At 42.8% G+C, this 25,514-nt stretch overlaps 1 protein-coding gene across 1 annotated transcript; it reads left to right on the top strand.

Annotated features, from left to right (window-relative positions):
• Positions 1 to 142: 142 nt before the first annotated feature.
• Positions 143 to 24,610, top strand: chd8 (chromodomain helicase DNA binding protein 8). Its single transcript, XM_007552568.2, has 39 exons — positions 143 to 247; positions 2,015 to 3,191; positions 4,057 to 4,359; positions 6,602 to 6,715; positions 6,807 to 7,312; positions 7,395 to 7,506; positions 7,935 to 8,141; positions 8,277 to 8,345; positions 8,423 to 8,478; positions 8,552 to 8,669; positions 8,753 to 8,836; positions 8,945 to 9,082; positions 10,102 to 10,223; positions 10,331 to 10,574; positions 11,306 to 11,482; positions 11,575 to 11,718; positions 11,812 to 11,910; positions 12,643 to 12,802; positions 12,891 to 13,101; positions 14,053 to 14,248; positions 14,340 to 14,510; positions 14,608 to 14,898; positions 15,644 to 15,864; positions 15,963 to 16,165; positions 16,265 to 16,421; positions 16,940 to 17,029; positions 17,116 to 17,219; positions 17,717 to 17,840; positions 18,429 to 18,504; positions 18,612 to 18,883; positions 19,002 to 19,234; positions 20,159 to 20,824; positions 20,906 to 21,012; positions 21,108 to 21,329; positions 21,437 to 21,532; positions 22,243 to 22,356; positions 22,472 to 22,573; positions 23,255 to 23,359; positions 23,479 to 24,610. The coding sequence occupies exons 2-39, from the start codon at positions 2,118 to 2,120 to the stop codon at positions 23,857 to 23,859; spliced, it is 7,869 nt and encodes a 2,622-aa protein (XP_007552630.1). The 5' UTR covers positions 143 to 247; positions 2,015 to 2,117; the 3' UTR covers positions 23,860 to 24,610.
• The last annotated feature ends 904 nt before the right edge of the window (positions 24,611 to 25,514 follow it).

The raw sequence follows: 25,514 nt of genomic DNA, 5'->3' as shown, positions 1-25,514 counted from the left end.
CCGAACTACGGGGTCTCATCCCGCCCATGCTGGGGGAGAGTAAAAATGACTGATGGTAAGCTGAGCCAATGAAATCGCCACATTCCGCCGGCCGGGAGAAACCCGACCAATCACCGTTTAGCAACTGCAGAGTGGGCTCGCTTTCTGCGTTCTCTCTAGCAAGAAGTTAGTTCCTGCTCTTCCCTGGCCGTTTCCTGTAATCGTACAGTGTTGTGAGACGGAGAAAGCCATGTGTGTCGATGCAAAGGTAAATTTAGCACCCCGAATTTATTACTGTGAGAGTCGAGGGGGTGGTTGGGATGGTTATTTCACGGTATTTTTGCCGAAAATTTAGACGCAGACCAACCGAAACAGCATTGCGGCCTAACCTGTGTCTGAACGTTGTCGGGCAGTGGTTATTGTGGCACGTTGCTTTGGTTTGGTCCGGTTTGTTGATGAGATTGAAGGAGTCCGGTAGACTGAATGGTTACTAGTAAATGACAGAGAAGGGACCCAAGAACCACGGACGTCCTGTGAACCGTCTTTTTGACTCCTGTATGTGCACCCGGTGTCTCAGACGCTTTGGTAATCGGCACATTTTGGTCGCTGTAGAAGCTAATGCTAGCCGACGGGGTTTATGAGAGAGACTGCGATAGGAGCAGGGAGGAAAACATCCTACATGTCCTGCATCCGTACCCTGCTTGTTTGACTTTACTACACACTATTCCCATTCAGAAGATTTCTTTTGAACTACACTAAATATTTAATAGCACTGAATTTGCGTAATTATGCTTTCGGAGTTTATTCTACCCTCATTGTACTAACAAAGGTTTTCTGCTCATTTTGTCCAGGAATGTATAAAAAAAATCTTCTTTCCTAACTAGTTTTCACTCTTTTATGGACCGTTTAGGATTAGTAATAATAATAATTATTATTATATTTTATGCAATGCCTTTCAGAAATGTCCACTCCTCTGGAACTTTTTCACACTTTGTCCAGTTGCAGCCTGTGATAGAGCAACACAGGGCAGAACATCACTTGTGAAGCTCAAGGAAAACAATAATCTTATTTTGTAAATCCTTACAAAATTAAAATCTGAAAAGTGTGGCGTGCACTTGTGTGTGAATGCCTCACATATAAGGATTCTTTAATCTAAGGTATTGCATTTCTTATCATGGTTTTGAATAGTAAGCCTCTGTTACTATTTCCAACAGCTTCTCTTCTAATATTGCTCTATATTTTGCTCCATTTAGCTTCTCATCAACTCTGAACTGCTTTTCTGTTCGAGCAGCATGATTCTTCCACCACCATGTCTCACAATGCAGATGATGTGTGATGTTGTATTTTGATCGCACAGCATTTTGCCAGTTGGTCACAAAGTAGAAAACACAATAATCTATTTTAATAATACACAAATTAAGTTATTTTACAACTTAGTCGACTTCTGAAGGCAGTTGGATCAAATTTATTTATGTATATCAGAGTAAACAAGGTGTAATACAAATGCACGTTCCATTTTTCAAACTTTTATTTATTTAATTAAGTCTTGTAAAATTATGTTCCTTTTCTTCCACTACACAATTACACTGTTTTTCTTTGACTTAAAATACAATGTGTTCTTTCAGTTTTATGAATTTAGTCATACAATTTGCAAGGTTTAGATAATGACGCACAGAGTTCAATGTAAATTCAAACTTATATGAACTAATTTAATATACTACAAGATTGTTGTTACTTTATTATTTGGCCATATATTGCTTAAAACCTTTCGATCCTTGAAGCCTCCACTACACCAGGATGTTTATGTTGTCTTCATGTTTATATACAGTGCTTAAGTCTATATTACAAATCAAAATACCAATAAATACTCTTTATAGTTAAAGCTCATTAGATCAGATAGTTTTGTGTATTTTTTTTGTGAATTTTGGTTTATGTGTTCATATTGGCTCGATTCTTGTCTTCAGCATTACTCTTCTAGAAGTTAAAGCTTCTAGTTGATGGTAAGCCATTCAACTATTTGCCTTTTTTTCCTCAGCTGTCTACCTGAAAGTTGAGAAGAATCGGGACAACTACCACATCGCTTCCATCTCGGAGTCTTTTAAGCTTTCTGCCCGTCTCCCTGTGCGGAGTGGGCAAAGATGGCGGATCCCATTATGGACCTCTTCGAGGACACTCCCCTGTTCAACCTGGACTCCCTGCCGGACGACTCCTTCTCTCACGGTTCCTCGGACCCCGTGGAGGAAGCTCTGAAGCTGGCTTTGGGGCAGGCCGTCCCGACGGGCGAGCCGGAGTCCGCTCCCGACCTCGCCATCAACTCCAGCCTCGGCGTTCCTGTAGCAGCTCCGGTCATCCCGGACCCGGCCCCCGTTCACGTTCCCACCCAGCAGCCGGTGCCGGCGGCGCCCGTTCAGACTGTTTCTGTCGCCCAGGCTGTCGAGGCCGGAGCGGCGGCCTTCATGACCTCAGCCCCCGCCCCGGTTGAGACTGTGCCACAGATGCAGGCCCAGACTACCATCCCTGTTGTCAGCAACGCCAGCGGGGCGTCCAGTAGCACCGTCCTGCTGAGCTCACCTCTGACTGTTTCCAGCTCCCCAGCGACCACTGCCACCACGCAGCAGCTGACTCAGATAACTCACCAGCTCACGCCCCAGCAGTTAGCCGCCATCACGCAGCAAGCCGGCGGGAAAATCGTCATCCTGAAAGGTCCCCAGGGCCAGGCCCAGGTGCTCCAGGCCGTATCGGGAACCGCGGGTCAGGCCGGTGGAAAGGTCATCCGTCTGTTGTCTGGCACGCCGCTCAAGCCTGGCATGTCCATACTGCAGGGAGGGACAGTCTTAAATCAGGCCAGCCCAGGACAGACCCAGGTCAAGGTGGGGGCCGCAGGGGTGCAGCGCCTGCTGCAGTCCGCCAACGGGCCGGTCAAGCAGGTGTTGCTCACGTCCATGCCTCAGCAGACACAAGGTCAGACCGTTCAGGTGCAGATTCCAGCCCAGGCACAGATAGGTCAAGGTCAGACTACTGTCCAGGTTCAACATCAGCCTCAAACTGCTCAGATCCAGGTCCAGCCTCAGGGCCAGACCACCCAGATCCAGCTCCAACCCCAGGCCCAGACTGCCCAGATCCAGGTCCAGGCTCCGGGCCAGGCAGCTCAGCCCCAGGTCCAGACCCAGGGTCAGGTGCAGCTCCAGCCGGCCATGCAGGGCCAGACGCAGGTGAGCAATAACAGGGTGTCCTCTACACGGAACTGACCTTGGTGCATGACAAAATAAAAGCCGCCACACCTTCAGAATTAATTTTTAATATAAATGCTTAAAACAATGTGAAGCAAATGAGATTATCAGAGTTTATCGTGATACGTTAAAATTTGCCTTATGTTGAAAAACCAACACCGCCGCTTCCCGCTTGTCTGGCTGCGAAGCTGCTGTGTGCTGCGCTGCTTTCAGGAGTGAAGTAAAAGTAGAGACGACAGGCTGAGGTAGAGGGAGAGAAAATCTGAAAGGAAAGTTCCTAAAACAGGTCAAGTTGAACACATTGTTAGATCAAGAGTATGAAAATGACTCCAGGGTTAACAAATGTTGCATTTGAACGACAATAATGCAGTTAATTAATACAGCTTGACCTTCATGCATAATGTTTCAGACACCATTTGAACAGCACCACACATATCAATGTCGGCTAAGTTTTATTTTATACTCGACACCAAGAAAGTTGAGTTTAAAAAAGCGTGGTTCTAGATGTCCTTATTCTAATAATTGATCGATGTAAGTTTGTACTTTTTACATTCATTTATGAATAATGTTTTTATTTTACCACATTATCCTGATTCTTCATTCAAAGTTGTTAATTTTTTTTAATGGTTTCCATCTGAGAATCCGCTGATTGTTGCAGGCTACTTAGAAAGTAGTTTTTAGTTCAAAGTTAAGGATAAGATAATTTTTTTTCCGCATTTGAAAACTCTAGGAATCTTGAAGGATTACTGAACTGACTTATTTCGATGTCAAAAAAAAGCAGAAAAACATCCCTTTACCGCTCTACAGATGTCTCATAATGACTACCCTCTCACCTGTCTGTTTCTAGGGTGGCGAAGCAAAGCGGATCACCCTGGTTCTCCAGCAGCCGTCCCAGTCCGGCTCCGCAGCCCCTGCGGGTCAAGCCGTTACCGCTCCACAGCAAGTGACACCCGGAGGTCAACAGCAGCCAACGCAGGCCCCTGCCAGGCTGGTTCTGGGTCAGCTTCCTAGCGGCAAACTGGTTCTCCAGGGAAGCCAGCTAGCGGCTCTGACCCAGGCCCGGGCTGCAGGTCAGGCCGGGGGGCAGCCCAAGGTCCTCACAATCCAGCTGCAAGTACAACAGCAGCCCAACCAACAAGGAGGAGTGAAGGTGAGATTTGAAGTGGGTAGACCTGGTATTAACATGCATCCTGGCTGAGCTGATTGGAAGTAGCACTTCAGATCAGTGTTCATATTTTGCACACTTGACATTCTAATAACCATATAGCCAGTTTATGGATCTGCTGGTGTTTTCTGTAACGTCTTCATTTCATTCTGTGACTTTGATCCTGGTGTGGTCCAGCTCAGATTAGTCTGAGACACATTTGAGTTGAGTTATTTCAACTCCAGACTCTATCAGCTCACCTGTGAAGTTTTAGAAGATGTTTTATGAGACGGCAAATGGAGAATAAATAATGTGTGACCTTTCAAAGCTTTAGCTTCAGCACAGAAGAGATTTGAACATATAAAACCTCACAGCAATAAAACTGCACACTTGGCTAGCACACTGTTAGCTTAAGCGCACAGTTGATTTAATGAGTGCGAAATCTGAAAAAGAAAAAACTAAATATCACACAGATTTCTTCAGACCACTTTTAGAGGCGTGCTGAATATCTATTATGAAGAATATTGTCCTAAATATGATGACCGAATGTGATTGAATAATTTTCTTTATGTGAAAGTGAAAGCATCTGCTCACTTTCTGTTTATATTGTTATAGAAATACAGTAATTAGTGCCAAAGTCAAATGGAAAAGTACTTCCTCTTTATAAAGAAAACAGTAAAGAAAAGTTATGCAACACTTATTCAAATGACATCTAAGCAATATTATCTCAGATTGTTAAAGCTGCAGTATGTGATCCTTATAAAGAGCATGTTTTTTTTTTTTTTTTACATATTTGTTAAAACTGTTGCTACGCTGTGACGAATAATATGTAAAAAAAACAAACAGAAAAAAAACAATCAAATATAGAGATCAGCTGCCTTCTTCCAGAACTGCAGAAATAAACTGTCAAAAGCAACCAATCAGAGCCAGGAGGAGGGACTTAGTCCTGTCAATCAGGCTAGTGCACTTGCTGATTACATTTCTCCAGATGGAGCTCAGTTTTTTTCACAGATTATCCGTCTCATATTAAACTGTCTTAGCAAATATGTTAAAAATTTTGATTATAAAAGTTACATGCTGCAGCTTTAATGTCTGAATATTACAGTAGCTTAAGTGTATTGAACATAAACAGACCTGTTTGTTGCTCAGCTGACACATGGGACACACTGAGTGGATTTTCATGTGAGTTTTTGGTGGACTTAGTAGGATGTGTGTTATTGCCAGGTCTGAAAGAGGCTTGAGTGAAGTCAAGTTTTTGTACAACACATTTCAGCAACAAGGCAGTTCAAAGAGCTTCTCTCCATAAAAACGTAATACACTAACCAATAATGAAGCAAGCATTGAACACTGCATTTTGTCAAAACCCATCATCAACGTGCAACAGGGCCGACCTGTCGTCTGCAGCGAGCGCCTACGTGAGCGCCGTTTAGTTGACTAATTCAAATCTTTTTCTCAGAATGACTAATGCATATGAAAAGATGTGGGATTGTGGTTTTACTGTATGGTTTTTGTAGTGAATCACATTCAGGTCACATCTGGGTACAATATTTAATGGATTCAAAACCAAATTCTGCATCGGTGGTTAGAGGAATCACTAAGTTCAAATTCTGTAAAAAAAATAAATAAATAAATATGTATATATATATATATATATATATATATATATATAGTTATATAGTATTGGGCACTGTTTGCTCTCCAATTATTAATTGGTTAATCCAAAAAATAGTAGCTTTATATATGATAGTTGTGTATTAAGTCAAGCAGGAAGGACTGAGACTTTCATATGTTAAAATTATTTTTAGCTGTAGAAGCATCCATTCTTTATCAGTGACTAAATGGTTGCTATGTTATTACATTTTAGGCAATAAAATGTTTACTTTCCATATTTATAAAATTAATTTAATTATTCTTTAATCTTTTAGTGTTTAATTTAATTTATTTAATTAATTTAATTAATAAAATAAAATAAATAAAATAAAATAATTCATTGTACAAAATAGGTTTAGGTGGTTAAATGAAAAAGTAGCAGACTGGAAATTTTTTATTTTTATTTGATTAATTGTCAGAATAATCGATAGAATAATCTATCACTAAAATAATTGTTAGTTGCAGCCCTAAAAGTATTAAAAGATGTGAGTTTTGCATTTTAAAACCTAGCCAGTGTAGGAATAGTTTCTTTAATTTTAAAAAAAATGTTTTGCTTACTACTATATTTATGGTTAACCTTTCTCTCTGGCGTTGACAGTACCAGTTGGTATCGGGGGCTGGCGGCACCGGCAGCCCACAGGTGCTGCAGATTTCCCAGGGCCAAGGAGGGCAGCGGGTCGCCGTACCTCTCAAAATGCTGCTGCAGCCGCAGGTAGAGCCGCTCACTTGGATGTAAACGCACGCCTAAGAGCGTAATCGTGCAGAAAATAAAATTTCTTCTGTTTGTTTTTCTCTCCGTTCAGACGAGCTCGGCCACATCTTCTGGCGGCACCGTCTCCGTGGTGAAGGTCATCAACCCGTCGACGGCAGCCCCGCCCGCTACGACCACGACTCCAACGCAGGCCATCCGCATCACCAAGGCCCCCGGCGAGCCCGCGGCCGTCCGACGCGTGGAGATCCTCTGTAAGCAGGAGAAGGCCAATCGAATAGTGGCGGAGGCCATCGCTCGGGCCAAAGCACGCGGCGAGAAGAACCTGCCCAGAGTCCTGAATCAGGACGAGCTTCCGTCTACGCAGACCTCCCCGGAGATGGGAGGGACTCTGACTGTTGTCTCGACCGCTAAAAAGAAAAGCAGCGGCGGGGGGAGCAAAAAGAAGAGTCCCATATCCGGAGGACCGATACCCAAAATCATTGTGGGGACTGACAAGAAGGGCAAAGTGGTGAAAATATCAGGAGGGACGATTGCAGTGAGCGGCGGCGCAGTTATAGCCGGAGCCGGAAACAAAAGCAAGAGCAAGGCTAAAGCAAAGTAAGTGTTCTGCTCTGTGTAGTGACTTCACCATGTTAGCTCATATCTAAGTTTAACCTTTCTCTCTACTTTACCCCATCAGCACTATTACGCTGGTAGGAGCAAAGAAAAGAAAGAGAAACGCATCTTCAGACGTCTCTGATGGGGAGCTGAGCCCACCTTCACCTGCTGCACTGGAGGACGACATGATCATGGTAAAAAAAAAAAAAAAAACATACCTGGACACAAAGATTCAGCACTTCAGAGTTTTGATTGATTATTTTGATGATTAATAGAGCAATCAAATAAAAAAAGCTCTCCCATTCTGTCACAGCTACTTAAGCTAGTAAAATAAATATATGAAAGTGGAAAAGTTCCCATTTTACGATTCAAACATCACTTTCAGTCTCAAATTTGAAGTATGACAAAACAGATGAGGAATAAAACATTTCAATTTAATTTAAAAATTAAAAAGACAAGGTTAAACTGAGGCATTAGTAAACCGTGCCTCTTGCATTACATTTCACTTTCAGCCCCAAACTTAAAGTGTGAAAAAACATATTTAAAAAAAAATAGATATTTCTTGTCTGTGTTTTTTCATGTCATTACTCTTTTTTAACTAACAATTCCCTGGTCTGGCCAGAAGAGGCGCTCCAACCGTGTGGTGAAGAGGAAGAAGTACACGGAGGACTTGGATATTAAGATAACAGACGACGAGGACGAGCAGGAAGACGTGGACGTTACCACGACGGCAGCCGCCGTGGCCTCCATCAGCGGAGGGGCGGCAGCTCAGCTGAAACAGGAAGTGGAGCTCGACGGCAACGGACAGCCCAGCATGCAGTTTTTTGTGGTGAGTTGCTGAAACGAGAAATTGTTTTGGATCAATAATGGCTGTTTTTTGTTTTTTGTTTTTTTAACATATTTATATCTATTTCAGATTTGATTTTGTTTAAAACTCTTTTTTCTTTTTTTTCTTTTTTTTTAGGAGAATCCAAGTGAGGAAGATGCCGCCATCGTAGACAAAGTCTTGTCAATGAGGATAACCAAGAAAGAGGTTTTTTGTTTGTTTAAATCACAAACACTTTCTCTTGCGATTTGACTCTTTTCTAAATGTGTTTTCTTCTTTTTAAGGTTTCCCCGGGCCAGTATACGAATGCTGAGGAGTTCTTTGTTAAATACAAAAACTAGTAAGTCTCGTTCATATTAGTCACTGTAACGAGTGTGAAGCATCGCCGTGAAACCTCCCCGTCTCGTTCTCAGTTCATACCTGCACTGTGAGTGGGCCACGCTGGAGCAGCTGGAGAAAGACAAGAGGATCCATCAAAAGATCAAGAGATTCAAGACCAAACACGCTCAGATGAGGCATTTGTTCCAGGAGGTCAGCTCCTTCTGGCCGACTCCCGCCCATTCCCACGGAGGAAGGACGTCGGCGAACTGAACTGTATTTGTGGTTCTCTGCAGGACGAGGAGTCTTTCAACCCAGACTATGTGGAGGTGGACAGGATCCTCGACGTGTCCCACAGCGTGGACAAAGACAACGGCGAGGTTGGTGACAGGTCACTTGGTTCACAATGAGACCTAAGACTTTTCTACTTCTCTGCTTAGTTTAAGTGTCATATTTTCAGGAAGTTAATATTGTCTGATTTGCTCCAGCCCGTCATCTACTACCTGGTGAAGTGGTGCTCTCTGCCCTACGAAGACGCTACCTGGGAGCTGAAGGAAGACGTTGACGAGGGGAAAGTTGAAGAGTTCGGCAAAATCCAAAACAGACAGCCTCGCCTGAAGAGATCGGTGAGTCGTTTCTGGTTCAAAGCATATTTTAAACTTATCCAGACCAAGCGTAATGTTTATGCTGGGGAAGGATTAGAACATTTTGATAAATGATAAAGCGGAGAATTCGAGTTGTTGTCTGTAAGTTGTGGAAAATGCATACAAGCGACTCTAAAGCATTACAGTGTAGGAAATCCTGTTGATTTTATTTGCTGTTTTTGTTCAGAATCTTCTAATTAATGATGAAATGTTTCAATAAATTACTTTATTAATCAACTGCAGGCTTTTCTACATTCATAAATTGTTCAATAATTCCTGATTTTTTTTCTATTCAATTGTTGAAATCTTGTCTATTACAAGAGCAGCTGTTTGTTGGATGTTAAATGTGTTGCTCTTTAATTTCAGATAGATAAAAAAAGATTTAAAAAGAGACAGTTTAGTGAAACATTTAATATTCAGCTTTTTAAGCTCCTGTTAGAGGTTCTGTTCATTGCTGTCATTGTCTATAAAAGGAGCCATTTTCTTTTCCTCCTTTTTCTAAAGCTTCTTAAGCGAACTCAAAATTTGCTTCAATGTGGGTTTGTATATTTTGGTTTGTAGTTTGACTAAACAGTCTGTTTACTGTTAAATATTTATTATACTTTGTAAAAAGTTGTTAAATGTGTTCAGAAATTGTTTTCTTTAAAGGCTCAATTATTACAGTTGGAAAAAAGTAAAAGAAATGTAACAATTTTAGAAAAACTATGCTATAAAAAACTATTAACATTATTTTTGCTCTATCACAAAGAGTGCACCAGCGATTGCAGTTTTCCAGCAATCACTGATATTTTAAAAAACCTGGCTTTCCCATTTTGATTCAGCCGATATTAATTTTTTTGTTTAGTTTTTTTGTTTTTTCCTTAAAAGTCTCTAAGTTGGCAATCGTGGATCTGCTGTCACTAACTGTGCAGACTTTACCTCGCGGGCGGTTCGGTCAGTCAACCACCTCTCTTGTAATAATTGTGGACAGCTGATCGACTTGTTCCTTACTCTCTCCTCAGGCGCGGCCTCCTGCCAGCTCATGGAAAAAGTTAGAGGAAACCCGTGAGTACAAGAACGGCAACACACTCAGAGAGTATCAGCTGGAAGGAGTCAACTGGCTTCTCTTCAACTGGTACAACAGGTAACCATCAAAACGCATTCATGTGTTAGTCGCTGCCATCTTTACTGGCGTTTCGCTCCAGTCCTCCATCTTTTATTCACACTCCCCTGTTGTACGGCGTCTTTCAGGCAGAACTGCATCCTGGCAGACGAGATGGGCCTGGGGAAGACCATCCAGTCCATCACGCTGCTGTCCGAGGTGTACGCCGCCGGAGTTCAAGGCCCCTTCCTGGTCATCGCTCCGCTCTCCACCATCACCAACTGGGAGAGGGAGTTCTCCACCTGGACCGACATGAACGCCATTGTGTACCACGGGAGCCTCGCCAGCCGGCAGATGATCCAGCAGTATGAGATGTACTGCAAAGACAACAAGGTGAAAAACGCACAATAACTGATTACAGAGGAGCTGGGCGATAATTAGATTTTATTGATGAATTGAATTGATTTTGAGAAAATCTGGATTTATTTTTGTCACTGATTTGGACTACTTGGGTTTCCATAGTTCAGAGTGACATCAGTGCACCCAGAGCCGCCATTTTGTTTGACGAGCTTGTTCTGCAGCTCTTGTTTATTTTTTTAGTTACGAGAATTATCACAATATTACCAGAAAAAGTTGTAATTTTATAAGAAGTAAAAAATACCAAAGAAATGGGAAATGTTATGACTTATACTTAGTTGTATAATGAAAAACTTAAATATTTTTGAAACAATCGTGCAGACAAGTCAATTTGAAGACAAGACTTCACGAACTGAGTCATCAGATTCTGATAACTAAAAACTTTTTTTCTCATTAAAACTTTTTTTCAGGTAAAATTCGGTCATTTATCCTAATATTACGACTTTATTAGGATAAATGACCGAATTTTACCTGGGGAATTAAACCAACATTCTTGTAGCCTGGCCCTAGTTCTCCATCCCACCACTCGCAGAAGGGATTCCACTTTTTGAAAATGTTTTCCGCAATTTCTTTTTTAGAAAAGAAAGCAAATAAAAAAAGCAATTAAAATCAGAAAAACTGAATTTTATTTTTAAGCCATACCACTCGGCTCTCAGCATGACTGTGGCTCATCCTTAATCAAACCAAAACTCCGTTTCTGTTTCCAGGGACATTTAATCCCAGGCGCGTACAAGTTTGACGCCCTCATCACGACCTTCGAGATGGTTCTGTCGGACTGCCCGGAGCTGAGGGAGATCTCATGGCGCTGCGTCATCATCGATGAGGCTCACCGGCTGAAAAACCGAAACTGCAAACTGTTGGACAGCTTGAAGATGCTCGACCTGGTGAGAATCAAGGAATCAAGACGATGAAATATGCAATTCTTTTTTTTTTTTTTCTTCTTCCTTCAGCTTAACGTTTTGATGGATTCCCTCAGGAACATAAGGTGCTGTTGACCGGCACGCCTCTTCAGAACACCGTGGAGGAGCTTTTCAGCCTCCTCCACTTCCTGGAGCCAGCTCAGTTCCCGTCTGAGATCGAATTCCTCCGAGAGTTTGGAGACCTCAAAACTGAGGAGCAGGTGGGAAACGCATAAATCTGGCATTTCGTTGCCACTTTGTCTGCAGCTCCACATGGAGCTGATTGCAATTTTGCAAAACTGTCTTTTTAATAGGTTCAGAAACTGCAGTCCATTTTAAAACCTATGATGTTGCGGAGACTCAAAGAAGACGTGGAGAAGAACTTGGCACCCAAGCAGGAGACCATTATTGAGGTCAGCTTGTCTTTTTTTATTACAATTGTCCATCAAACTATTTTTTAAAACTTTTAAATTAAGTTTTAATTGCATAATGTCAGATGAATTTCTGTGCACTATAAATTAAATTACAGTGCCTTTCAAAATTAAGTCGACACCCAGAACCTTTTCACAATTTTATAACTACAAATTTTAATAAATTTGATTAGGATTTGTTATTTTGACATTTTCCACATTCACTTACATAGAGAAGTTACATGAACAATTCGCATCCAACACTTTATAAAGTAAAATGAAATAGAAACACTTTGTTTGGGAGCTATTCTTCTAATAGTCCTTTTGTTTTATCCAGTTTAAGTTCTGTTTTAGTTTTTTTCATCACTGACTGTGTGATGAAAAAAGGACAAATGGACAAATAGTGTCCATTTGTGTTTTTGATTGAAATTTTAAATGACAAACTTAAAGTAAAGCCTGATTACATAACAGAAGCAAAATGATTCATAGTTTTAGAAAATATTTACAAATAAAAATGTGAAAGCGAAGGGGGGCAGACGTCTTTATTAATATAAAATCATATAAAATCCAGTACAGCTAAGAAGTGTTGGATTATAAAACAATATCACAAACTTTTAGGAGTCTATGAATTGACCCGAACCACACAAGCAGAGCATCAGAGCCAATCCAAAGAATGTCGAGGTGGTTGCTTTTGTGAAAGATAACTGGGGAAATTAAAACCCCGTTTCCTCCCAGGTTGAGTTGACTGATATCCAGAAGAAGTACTACCGGGCCATTCTGGAGAGGAACTTCAGCTTCCTGAGTTTAGGAGCCAACAGCAACAGCAACGTCCCCAACCTGCTCAACACGATGATGGAGCTCCGAAAGTGCTGCAACCACCCCTACCTCATTAACGGTACTGCGCCATCATCTTTAGCGCGCTCCGTTTCTTTTAGTGTCGACTACGTTTTATTTTTTTAACTGAGACCTGGGGTCCTGTTCAGGTGCCGAAGAAAAGATCGTGGCGGAGTTGCGGGGGAAGTACGACCCCCTGGCCCCCGACTTTCATTTGCAGGCCCTAATTCGGTCCGCCGGCAAACTGGTGCTACTTGATAAACTGTTGCCTCGGCTGAAGGCCGGCGGCCACAAAGTGCTCATCTTCTCCCAGATGGTGCGCTGCTTAGACATTCTGGAGGACTACCTCATCAACAAGAGGTATGCTTGTTTTATTCAACTTGCTAATATTGTGTTGAAAATTTCACTAAACCACACAGTATCAAAAATAACACATACTCGGGTAGAGCATGTGTTTTGTAGCCATCAATAGGTTTTTTTTTGTGTGTGTGGATATTTCATGCTTTTTAAACGCATTCAATTAGGACTGAAACAATCTGATTCATCATGATCAATTGATTATTGAGATGATTGTCAACTAATTTAGTAATCAATTAATAGTGTTAACTGCAGTATACAGACAAAAAAAGCATTTCTTTCAAGAATAACACACTGAGAGCTGTGATTATGTCAAAGCTGTACAAAAATATAATACAATTTGCATCTAAGATGTAAAAATATCCTTTGTCTTTAAATATGTTCTGTCCAGAACCAGAATTTTACTGGGTTCAGATTCTGTAAAAAAGCACCTTTTGCTATCCATTTACCCACAGTTGCCCAAAAAGTGGTCAATAGATTATAGATTGATTGAGATAATTGAAAATTAATGAGGTAGTAGATTAATTGTTGATTGGATTGAAGACTAAAAAAGATCACTTGATGAAAGAACAACATACTCACTGCAGTATGTCAAAACTGTACAAAACACACATACATTTTGCCTTAAAGGTATACACATAAAAAACATTTCTTCCATAAATATGAGGCAGAGTTTTAACTAAACCTGGTTTAAACTCTGTAAAAAAAATTACCTTATTAATCAAATTTTACTACATTATACTAAGACTAAATCAAGCAGAAAGCACTAAGCTTTTCAAATATCGATATTAGAAACATCACTGTATCAAAACACTGATCAAGCATACACTGAAGGAATGCTGTGGTGTTGAATTTTAGGCAATAAAGTGTTTATTTTCTTATTTCAAAAAACAGTCAAATTGTTTGCATCAGCCATTTGTGTGCAAGTTTCATCCAGTTCCCTCCCTTACGCAGATACCTTTACGAGAGAATTGATGGAAGGGTTCGTGGGAACCTGCGACAGGCAGCCATCGATCGGTTCAGCAAGCCGGATTCGGATCGCTTCGTCTTCCTCCTTTGTACCCGTGCTGGCGGTCTGGGTATTAACCTGACCGCTGCCGACACCTGTGTCATATTTGACTCTGACTGGAACCCTCAAAACGACCTGCAGGTGCGACGTCCTGTCACGGTCGTGTTTTGTATTTTGCGGTCATAACCGCTCCGAGTTGTGGCGGCAAACGTTCTGCGTCTCTTCTGTCCAGGCCCAAGCAAGATGCCATCGTATCGGCCAGTCGAAGGCAGTAAAGGTCTACCGCCTCATCACCAGGAACTCCTACGAGAGGGAAATGCTGGACAAGGCGAGTCTGAAACTCGGTCTGGACCGTGCCGTTCTACAAAGCATGAGTGGCAACAAGGACAGCAACGTCAACGGGGTAAGGAGAAACCCGTAGCACCCGAGTTCGAGCAGAAAAAAAATCTCTCGTCCCGTTTGTATCAGTTGTATAAATGGCTTTACGTCTCGTACGACAGCTCCAGCAGTTCTCCAAGAAGGAAATCGAAGACCTTTTGAGGAAAGGAGCTTACGCCGCCATCATGGATGAAAACGACGAAGGCAGTCGGTTCTGCGAGGAAGACATCGACCAGATCCTTCAGCGGCGAGCCACCACAATTACTATCGAGAGCGAAGGCAAAGGTTCTACGTTCTCCAAAGCCAGCTTCGTCGCATCCGAGAACCGCACCGACATCGCCCTGGACGACCCCGAGTTCTGGCAGAAGTGGGCCAAGAAAGCCGACATCGACATGGATTCCATCAATCAGAAGGTAAACGCAGCAGACATGCTCTGGTCAAGTTTTTACAGACAGATTTAAATGTGTAGGTTTTGTAAAACTTTAATCTGTGTTCAAACATTTTTTAGAACATAGAAGAAGATCTAGGAAAATCATTCAGAATGTTTTTCTGGCTGCATGTTGTAATTGGACATTAATCATTTATATTTCAGGATAGAACTATAAATGACACGGTGGTGCAGTGGTTAGCAGTGTTGTTCCTGCAGGGTGTCTTAAAAAGCCTTAAATTAATGTGTCCAAAATGAAGGGCATAAAATGTCTTGAATTCATTTTAAAAATTAAGTTGGCCTTTAATGTATTAATCGCATGTGTTAAATTTTTTCTTTACAGGACAATCTCGTAAATTAAATGTATTTTCTGTCAGGCAAAAGTTTGAGTCGCACTCATCTTCATTGCATTCTGCGACTCATGAGGCTGCCGATAACTCACTGCTAACATACCCTTGCTAACTAGCTAGCTTTTTTCCCATCTGTTATGGCTTAATGAAAATGTATTGCCAGTTGACTAGATGAAATTTGTACATTTCTGTCGTGATGCAGGTCTTAAATTCCATTTACAGTAGTCTTAAAAAGTCTTAAATCTGAATTGGTCAAACCTGCAGAAGCCCTCCCTGTTCCTGGACTCAAATCTCGGCCTGCGTTTGTTTGAATAGGGCTGATAAATGTATTGACTTTGTATCGCATGGAATAGCTAACTAAGTTTGTCGTTTCTTGCACAGAACACGCTTGTGATCGACACTCCCAGGATCCGGAAGCAGACGCGCCAGTTCTCCAGTTTGCGAGGCGAAGGAGGAGACCTGTCTGATTTGGACAGCGATGACGAGTATCCGCCTGCCAATTCAAGACACTCCAGATCTTCCCGCCGCTCCGACCGCCACAGCGGGGGAGGTTACGGCCGTACCGACTGTTTCCGGGTGGAGAAACACCTCCTTGTCTATGGGTATGAAAATATTTGAGGCGTACCATGACTTTATCAAGTTTTGTTTGTGTTTTCACATTGTCTTTTTTTTTTTTTTACAACCTTTTCGACCGGTTCAGATGGGGCCGCTGGAGGGACATCTTGGCCCACGCCAGATGTAAACGACGTCTGAGCGAACGTGACGTAGAAACCATCTGCCGTGTCATCCTGGTGTTTTGTCTAATGCACTATCGTGGCGACGAGAACATAAAGAGTTTCATCTGGGAGCTCATAACGCCACCGGAGAACGGCAGGGAACCCCAAACACTACTAAACCACTCTGGTAGGAAGCTGCACGTTTATCAATATGTAAAAATAAATGTAAATAACATTTCTCTCCCACACAAAATATTCCTGCTTACATTTAATTTTCCTGCTTTAGGCCTTTCCATCCCCGTTCCAAGAGGCAGGAAAGGTAAGAGGGTCAAGGCTCAGAGCACGTTCGACGTTCAGAAGGTGGAGTGGATCCGCAAGTACAACCCTGACACCCTGCTGCTCGATGACAGCTACCGCAAACACCTGAAGCACCAGTGCAACAAGTTGGTGAAACTTTTCCAGAACTAAATTCACGTTACAGTGGCTCGCAAAAGTTTTCTCACCCCTTGAACTTAATCACATTCGGACGACATTACACCCACAAACTATTTATGTGGCAGATTAACACAAGCTCAGTGAGCAGTTGTGCGAATAATCAGTTTTATAGATTAATCAAATTCTCGGTATTTGAGAATTTAATTTTTGGAAAATCAGTTTTTTGTTGTTTTATTCAACAATGCATTTCTTGTGTTTCCAGAGTGACGTTAACACAATGAAGAACTACCGTCTTACAGAATTTGGTGTTAAAAAAAATCTGAAATTTTATCGTTTATTGCCCAGTTCTACGTTTTATAGATGTGCACCATGTTGTGTTTGCTCTTTAAATTAAATCCCAGTAAAGTCCCATAACGTTTGTGGTTGTGCAGTGACAACAGATAAGTTGAGGGATATAAATACGTCAAAGCTCTGCCTATGCAAATTTTCCTGGTTGAACATTAACTCCTCCCCTCTCCTTTCTCAGAGTGCTGCTCAGGGTCCGTATGCTCTACTACCTGAAGCAGGAGGTCATAGGTGAACATGCAGAGTCTGTCCTGAAGGGGGCTGACATTAGGTAACAAATGTAGTGAAGTGCAAGCAAATTTCATCACCAGAGTTTACTGAGATCCAGCTTATGAAGCGGGTTGGATGGTTTTTCAGGGATGTCGACATCTGGATGCCGGAGATGGAGCAGCAGGAGGTGCCTGCAGCTTGGTGGGACTCTGACGCCGACCGCTCGCTGCTCGCTGGCGTCTTCAAACATGGTAGGTCCGGCTAAAGCCGTTCTGCTTTTCACGTCCAGGTTCAGTGTGTCTGCGCGTCCTTAAAAAGTCTTAAATTTGTGTCTGAAATGAATGCCTTAGATTGTGTTAAATTCTTTTAAAAAAGAAAGAAAGAGCCAAGTAATTCAGGTTTTTTTCTCATGGGATCTTCCTGTTGAGCAAAAGTTTGGCTGTAACTATATGTAGTGTTGGAAGCATGAAGCCAGGTTCACAGTTTATGCTAGTCTTGATTGTAATGCAGCAAGTTCTGCCAACCATCCTCTAGATTTATAGGTATTTTTGGCTTTATCATTCAAGGTGGCGTTAAAAACTCTTCAATTTGTCTTGATGAAACCTGCAGATACCCTGAGGACGGTTTAGTTTGTGCCTTGGTGTTCTGATGAGCCGCTCCACTTTTCACATTTGAGGAACTTGCACTCTATTCAATATTTTTTTGTTTTTTCCAGTTGAACAGCCTTGGTTTTTATCCCCGTTTCCAGGTTATGAGATGTACACTACCATGCGGGCCGATCCCTGCCTCTGCTTCGTGGAGAGAGTCGGTCGGCCAGACGACAAGGCCATCGATGCTGAGCAGCACACTGGAGACGCTGAGCTTGGAGACGAGTAAGTTGTGTTTTTTTATTATAACATCAGTGCTCATGTTGGGAAGAACTGCTTGGATTGTGGTAGATATTAGCTGATTTAACTATTTGTTTCATATATTCACAGTTATCTTGCCCCAACAAAATTGTATTTTTCTGAAATCTTTCCCACAATAAAAAGCAGTAGAAGATATTGTTACACTGGTCCTTAAATGCTCTGCCTGGTGTCGTCGCGTTGACGTTAGCTAAAGTTCACAGCATTTACCGGATGATTTGCAGTTTGTCGGAAAATAGGGATTTTAGTTTGTATTGCAGGTTCGAATAAATGTTTGTTTTCCAAAATTTCTTTGATTCTTTGTCACAATAAAGAAAGAAAGCAGATGTTTAAGCTGCTATAATTAGTGTACAGCTCTTTAAATTAAGATTACATAAAAATAATCCAACAACCAGCAAATCATTCTTCAACCCATTTAATTTTTAGTTTATTCTTTTATCTAGCAATCTTTAGAGTGTGGTTTGTTTGGAGTTTTGTATTTCATAAACTGTTAATCTTTTTCTGAACACCTTTTTCTCTCTCTTTGCTTGACCGTGTCGCGTTTGTTACGCTCAGTGGCGACTTTGACAAGTTCTCAGAGGATCCAGAGTTCAAGCCAGCATCTAGACTCTCCAAAGATCTTTTTGATGAGGTACCGATCGCAGCAACAACTTTGGAGTTTTGTAGCACCGTTCTAGAGCAGGAAGCTTTGGAGCTCAGCGGTTCACTCATCAGTCTTCGCTCGACGTTTCCTTGCAGCCTGACTCTATGAACGTGGATGACGAGATCTCAGTGGAGGACAAGTCGGTGCCGATGGTCACGGAAAGCGCAGCCGTCCAGAGCGGCGTGTGCGAGTGGCCCTCGAGCTCTTCGCTGACGGCGCGGCTGAGGCGGCTGATCACGGCGTACCAACGCAGCTACAGACAGGAGCAGCTGAAGATGGAAGCCGAGGCCAAAGGGGACCGCCGGCGCAGGCGCTGCGAACAGGCCAGCAAACTGAAGGAAATCGCACGGCAGGAGCGACAGCAACGGTAAACCATTGATTATTTGTTTGAGTTGCCACATCGAATCATTTATTTAACAATTCTGTTTTCTTTCTGGAACGAACGGTTTAGTTTAGAGTGTTTTTTATTCACGCCTTCTCTGCAGGTGGACGCGGAGAGAAGAGAGCGACTTCTACCGCGTGGTCTCCACGTTTGGAGTGGAGAAGATCAAGAAGGAGCCGGGTGTCTCGGAGGAGGGGGATGCGGAGTTCGATTGGACCCGTTTCCGAACTTTTGCCCGTCTGGATAAAAAAACCGACGAGAGCCTCAGCCGATACTTCCGTTCATTTGTCGCGATGTGCCGGAGGGTGTGCCACCTCCCCCAAGGCCGTGGTGAAGGTAGCTGCTGTTTATTTTGAGGTTTTCTATTTCATCCCTTTACAGTCTGAATGTTATTTTTCATTCGAGATTCACCAACTTGGCTTAATTCTGTTCTAACAAAAATTAATTTCAAGACAATCCTCATTTATCTCATTTTTATCTACTTAAAATGATGGCATTTTATAGATCCAAAATGTTAGATCTATTTTAGAGTGTCGTCACTCTAAAATAGAGCTTCTTTATATCTGATGGTGCGGTAAACCCAGTTTGACTGGGGACCAAAATTGCAACATTTGTTGCATTTCCAGCTGGTGCGGTTCATTTTCACACTGCACTGTGTCAAACGGTCCAAACTCTTTGAACCTCCTGTTCAGCCCCTTCACCTGTGTTGGCGCTGCACCAAGGACTACTGAATGAAACGAAACAAAATCCTCTGGAGAAGACACAAAGCAGAGCTTCTACTTGAAATGTAAACAAAAATGGCATCAGATTTTAGCAGTCGTAAGGTTTTACTTTTGTTCTGGTAAAAGATCACTATCAATTTCTCCCACTAACGCTGGACTTGTGCATTTGTTTTGATTCCATTTACCCAGAATGCACTGCGCTATAGTTCACTTCCTGCTTTTGGAGCGGTCTCTGGTCCACTTGTATTCAAACCGCACCAGAGTTCACTTCAACTGAAGTGGACCAGAGTTTTTTTTTTTGCGTTCCCCCAAATGAACCGAGCGATCCACGCAAGTAAACTAGAGTTTGTTAAGGCAGGCTAAACAGTGCTGAAGTCGACGCGCTCAAAGTTGAAGGCATCCAAGGAATAAAAAAAAAATCTATTATTGCTGTTTGATAATTACAAGGGAAAAGGGGTCATCTGATTGGTGGATCTCTAGTTTGCACTACAACGTACAGTTTGTCCTGCAATAACAGAATACTTGTTTTTGTCCGCAGATCCGTCAGAGGTGACTCAGACTGTGGCTCCCATCACAGAGGAGCGAGCCTCCCGCACGCTGTACCGCATCAGCCTCCTGCGGCGCCTCCGCGAGCGCGTCCTGCCCCACCCCTCCCTGGAGGAGCGCCTTCTTCTGGCGCCGCGCAGCGCCGAGCTGCCCGCCTGGTGGAGCCTGCCGGACCACGACCGGCAGCTGATGCTCGGCGCCTCGCTCCACGGGGTCAGCCGCACCGAGCTCTCCATCTTCTCAGACCCGCAGTTCACCTTCATCTCCGCTCGCGACGAGTTCATCCAGAACCAGCAGGCTCTGCCGCCGCTTCCACCTCCCCCTCCTCCTCCACCGCCTCCGCCCATCATGACGCTCAGCCAGTCCAAGTCTGAGATGGACTTAGCCGGAGCGAAGGGGGAAGGTGCTGACGAGAGCGCCCGACTGTTTGGGGGGAGAATCGGTAGCGACCTGCAGAGCACGCCCTTGGGTCACCATGGCGGCAAAGCGCAAGGTCCGGACTGGAGCTTCAAAAGCAGCAGGGAAAGAACGGAAAAAACCGGAAGGAAAGGCGAAGGAGGGTCCGATTCGGATTCAGACTCTGACTCGGGCTCGTCGTCCTCGGAGCGCTCCGGTAGCAGCGACGACAGCGGAGACAGTGACGAGGAAGTAGAAGGAGGTGAGTCCATAGATGGGATAAAATGAAAACACCCGGAAGTAGAACCAAAGACTTCACATTCGCACTGTTCTCACTTTTTAGGCGGCATGAAGGTGGGAGACGTGGATGAAGAAAACAGTTTACTCTCCATGATTCCAACTCAAGATAGCATACTTCCACCTGAGCCGATCAGAGTCGACTGGCCTAAGGTACCTAAAAAAGAAAAACTATTTGTCTACAGCGGACCAAAAATCTACCAATAGCTTCTTCAGACTAACGCCACACGTTCTGTTTCCTGTTTCAGGACCGCGTGCTGATCAACCGCCTGGACAACTTGTGTCACCTGGTGCTGTCGGGTCAGTGGCCCTCGGGGCGGCGCTACATCCCCGAAGCCCAGCTCAACCCGAGCTCTGAGCTGGTGGGCGAGGACATGGCGTACACCCGGGTCATCCGGAAACCCAGCAGCGCACCGATCGGCATCGGGGCGGAGGGAGAGGACGGAGAGTTCACCGTGAAACTCCTCAAGGTGACATGATACGGGAAGACCAGCCTGGTGTTGGACATCCGCTGCTTTCCTTATGGTGGGTAGCGATTTGGATCTGTAACTTTGACGCCTCTCTGTCGTCCTTTCAGGAGGAGGGTCTGAAGCTGACGTTCTCCAAGCAGGCTCTGCTGCCCAACGGGTCAGGGGGAGAGAGCAGCGGGCGCAAGAAACGCAAAGACCAAGAGGTATGACTTCATGGTTTATTCTCCTGTTCTGTTGGTCAGTTTTTTTTTTTGTTTTGTTTTTTTAGCAGTACGGTGTTACAAGCTCTTTATATTCAGTCATTTTGTTTAGTCCATTTTAATCGAGATCCAGTAAGTTTGTATAGAAAGTCCGGTCCGTTTGTAGAGGTGTGAATCGAACTCTGATGTGTACCAAGAAAACGAACTCTGGTCCACCTAAAAGCCCAGGTCTCAGTATTAGGGAAGTGAACTGTGGTGTGGTTTGAATGCAAATGGAGCAGGAAGTTTATGATAGCATAGGGCATTCTGGGTAAAAATACAACCAAAACAAACATGCGTCTATCGCTTGTGGTCTTCCTTCAAAGATAAATGAGAAGTCTTACAACCACTGCTCTATTATTTATTTATTTTTTTAACATTTCGTGAAGAAGCAAGTTGCGTTCATGTCTTCTTCTGAGATTTTCATGTTGTTTCCTTCAGTGGTTCTTGGTGCAGCGCCCCCCCCAGGCGAGCAGGGGAACAGGTTTTTCAAAGGGTTTGGTTTGTTTGGCTCAGTGCGGTGTGAAGGTAAAACCGCAGCAGCTGAAAATGTAACAGATTTTGCAATAGTCGAGTCTACCGGACTATGAGCTGTGAAAACACTCCAACTTATATTTTAACTGAGTGTCCTTAAAGCAAACACCAAACTGACCGACCTGAATGATCTCTTTCAGCTATCAGAGCTAGACGGCCTCCATGACCCGCTGGAGCGTGCTCCTCGACGGAGGGACCCCCCCACGTGGCTGAAAGAGAATCCAGATTATGAGGTGGAAGGAGACATGCTGGAGGTGAAGTCCTGGCATCAAGAATCAAAAAAGTGTTGTTTTGTGTGGCAACCCGGGCTTCGGGCATGAATTTCAACACTTCCAGGGCGATAATTCAGGTTTGTGTTTTGTGAACCAGCTGCTGGTGAACAGGAGCAAGAGGAAGAGGAGGAGGCGAGCGAATAAACCCCTTACAGGCACAGAGAAGGTCAAGGTCATCAACATGCTGACGGGAAAGAAGGTGACGCCGTTTTCTTCTTCCCTCTATGTTCCCGTTTGTCCCTTTGACCCCATCTTCCTTCATTCTGTCATTTTTCTTTGCGTCTCTTTGTTTCATTCTTTCTTTCTTTTAGCAGTCTTTTTCTCTTATTTTTTTATTGTTTATATTTTCTTGTCTGTCATTTTGTCTTTTTCTTCCTTTGTCTTGTTTTTTGTCTTTTCCTTTGACTTTCCACTTTTTTCTCTTTTTCTTCTCATCTTTCGTTTTCTCTTCCATTGTGTCATTTTCGTTTCCTTTTTATCCTCTTATTTTCTTTTCTCTCTTTTTTATTTCTGTCATTTTCTTTCAGTTTCTTTTTGTCTAGTTATTTCTTGTTCTTGTATTTCTCTTTTTGTCTTTATGAAATTCTTGTTTGGCTGTTTCTCTTTTTTGTCTTTTGTCTTCCTGTCTGTTTTGTCTTTATTTTTCTTTCTTTTTTATTGTTTCTTTCCTTCCATCATTCCTTTCTTGTGTAATTATTTTCAGTCATGTGTTCTTCCTTAACTCCACGGTTCTAGATGTGAATCCTGTTCATCATAGAAACATCTGATGAACTTCAGTGTTTTCCATTTAAAAATGACACCTGCGGCCTGAGAGTTCTGGAAAAGTCAGGAAGTTTTATGTCAGAGCTGAACCAGCTGACATTCCAACGTTTCTCTGTAGGTTGGAGCTACTTTCTGTCCAATGCTGCAGGATCTGAAGGAGTATCTGGAAGAGAATCCTAACATCGCCGTTGCACCCGAGTGGTCTGAGACGGTTCAGAAATCAGTACGCTACATATTTTATTCTTCATGCTGTAAAAAAATTACCTTTAACAGTTTTTTGTTTTTTTTGTCAGCTTCTTTACATCTTAGACGGATGTTTTTATTTTTTTCTTCTTCCCGCAGGGTTTGCTGCCTGAATCCCTCTTCCACCGCCTGCTGACGGAGCACTCCGAGATCCCGAAGAAAAGCCACCGGCGGCGTCACCACCACCATCACCACCACCACCACCATCACCATTGCCACACTCCCGAGCCCACGCCCGAAGACCCCACCCTGGACGGCGTAGAAGAAGAGACTCTGGTTTCGGACGGAGCCTACATGATGGACGAGGAGGACCTGGAGACGTCCCACCACTTCCTCACCAGCCCGGACTTTGACGTCAAAATGGAGGGCGGCGACAGCCTCTCCCAAGGCGACTACGACAGCTCGGATCAAGAGGCGCTGCTGGATGATGTCATCATGGCGCAGAAGGACTCCGACTCTTCATCAAGCTCAGACGACTGACTGGACTGACTCGTCTCCCGCGCCCCCACCATTCAAAATGAAATCATGCTATTCCGAGATCTTTTTTTTTTTTTTTTATCAACATGTAACAAATGAATTGTTTTTTTGTTTTTTTTTTTTTCCTACCTTTATTCTTTTGTTTTATTTAGGATTGTTTCTGTGTAAGGAGCAAAGTGTGCGTCCATCAGTTTTTTTTTCCTACCGCGGTCATGCTGCACCAAGCTCCTCTCGATCTTCCTCGTGACGTCTCTCTCGTCGTTTTTATTTCCTTCTCTTCCATCCAAACCCATGAATTCCCATCACATTCCCAAACGTGACCAAACGGGGACCCTCGCTGTATAGACACACTTTTCATATCTTTAAAAAAGAAAAAAAAAACTCAAAGCTGGTCCTCGAACGCTACATGAAACTGGATACATTTACTGAGCAGAACAGATCCCTCAATCCCCTCCTACCCCCGATCTCCTTTTCCAGAGGAGCCTGTGAACTATTGGAGGTGGGGGGGGGGTTCCAGTGTGTGGATATACTGTTAATGTTTTCACTCTGTGGGAAGGGCTTGTGGGGAGGGAGGGAGAGGGGAAAATGGCGTTATTAGTTACTGAAGCAGTGCGAGGAGGATGGGTGTATTGTATAATGTAGAGCTCGTCAGTTGTGTACTATGGTGCAAAGATGACGGCTGTGAGGTATTATTCTTGTTTTATGATCTGACTGTATCTGTGATATGAATAACAGCAATCTACAGTGGTAAAAACCCCTCTTGTGTGCATCGTCTTTTTGACACGAAAGGAGAACTTCAACTGGTTACAATAATTTCAACACATTGGAACAACTCTCTATTTAAACTAGATGATTATTTATTTGATCATTTTAATGTGGAAAGTCAACAAACCAAAACTACTTGCATCTATTTTTTTGTTTTGTTTTTATTCTGTTGAGCAACAACTGACAAACTATTAATTTCCAGCTCTGCTCATTTTTATTTTTGTAGAACTTCTCAATCACAAGTGAAAGTCAAAACCTAAACACAAAACAATCATAAAGTAAAAAACTAAAACAAATTGTCACCTTCCTAAAATAATGGCTCCCAAGGCCTTTTTTCCCAAAGGTGATTTTTGGAAAAAAAAAAAAAAAACACAAAATCCCTACCTCTTTTTTGCTGAAAGATTTGGTTTAAAAAAAAAAAGACCTAAACTATTATTTTAGGAAGGTGGTGAATTAAAGGTATGTAAAATAGGATTAAGTTGCCAAGTAAGGAAATTAATAAATTAGTAAAAAATTAATTAAAAGGTAAAAGTTAATCAAACTAAACTAGGATATTTCAAAATATAAACCACAGGAAAGAGGAAAAAAGGGAAGCTAAATTGCCAAAAGTATTGGTTCATTTCCCTTCACACGTCCCATTTGTACTCCATAAATTAACTCAATCCTTGCTGCTATAAATGCTTCAATTCTTGAAAGGTCACCTCAAGGTTAGGAGTGTGTTTTATGTGTATTTTTTTACTATTCTTCCAGAAAGGCTATGCTGCAGGAAAAGCAGGCAGCTTTCACAGAGTTGCGTTAAATTGATTATATGACCATATTAAGGGTAAGATGAGCAATAAAAAGGCTTATGAGATGCAACTAAAAGACAAAGCTGCAAAAAATATAAGATTTCT

The sequence above is a fragment of the Poecilia formosa genome, unplaced genomic scaffold, assembly GCF_000485575.1.
Source record: "Poecilia formosa unplaced genomic scaffold, Poecilia_formosa-5.1.2 Scaffold49, whole genome shotgun sequence".
Lineage (NCBI taxonomy): Eukaryota > Metazoa > Chordata > Actinopteri > Cyprinodontiformes > Poeciliidae > Poecilia > Poecilia formosa.
This window is presented reverse-complemented; position numbering and strand designations above follow the sequence as displayed.

Excerpts from the sequence above, each read along its gene's own strand:
- chd8 (XM_007552568.2), top strand. The coding sequence starts at position 2,118 with ATGGCGGATCCCATTATGGACCTCTTCGAGGACACTCCCCTGTTCAAC. Across the intron at positions 10,224-10,330 it reads CTCTTCAACTGGTACAACAG|GCAGAACTGCATCCTGGCAG; the intron begins GTAACCATCAAA and ends GGCGTCTTTCAG. Across the intron at positions 13,102-14,052 it reads GACTACCTCATCAACAAGAG|ATACCTTTACGAGAGAATTG; the intron begins GTATGCTTGTTT and ends TCCCTTACGCAG.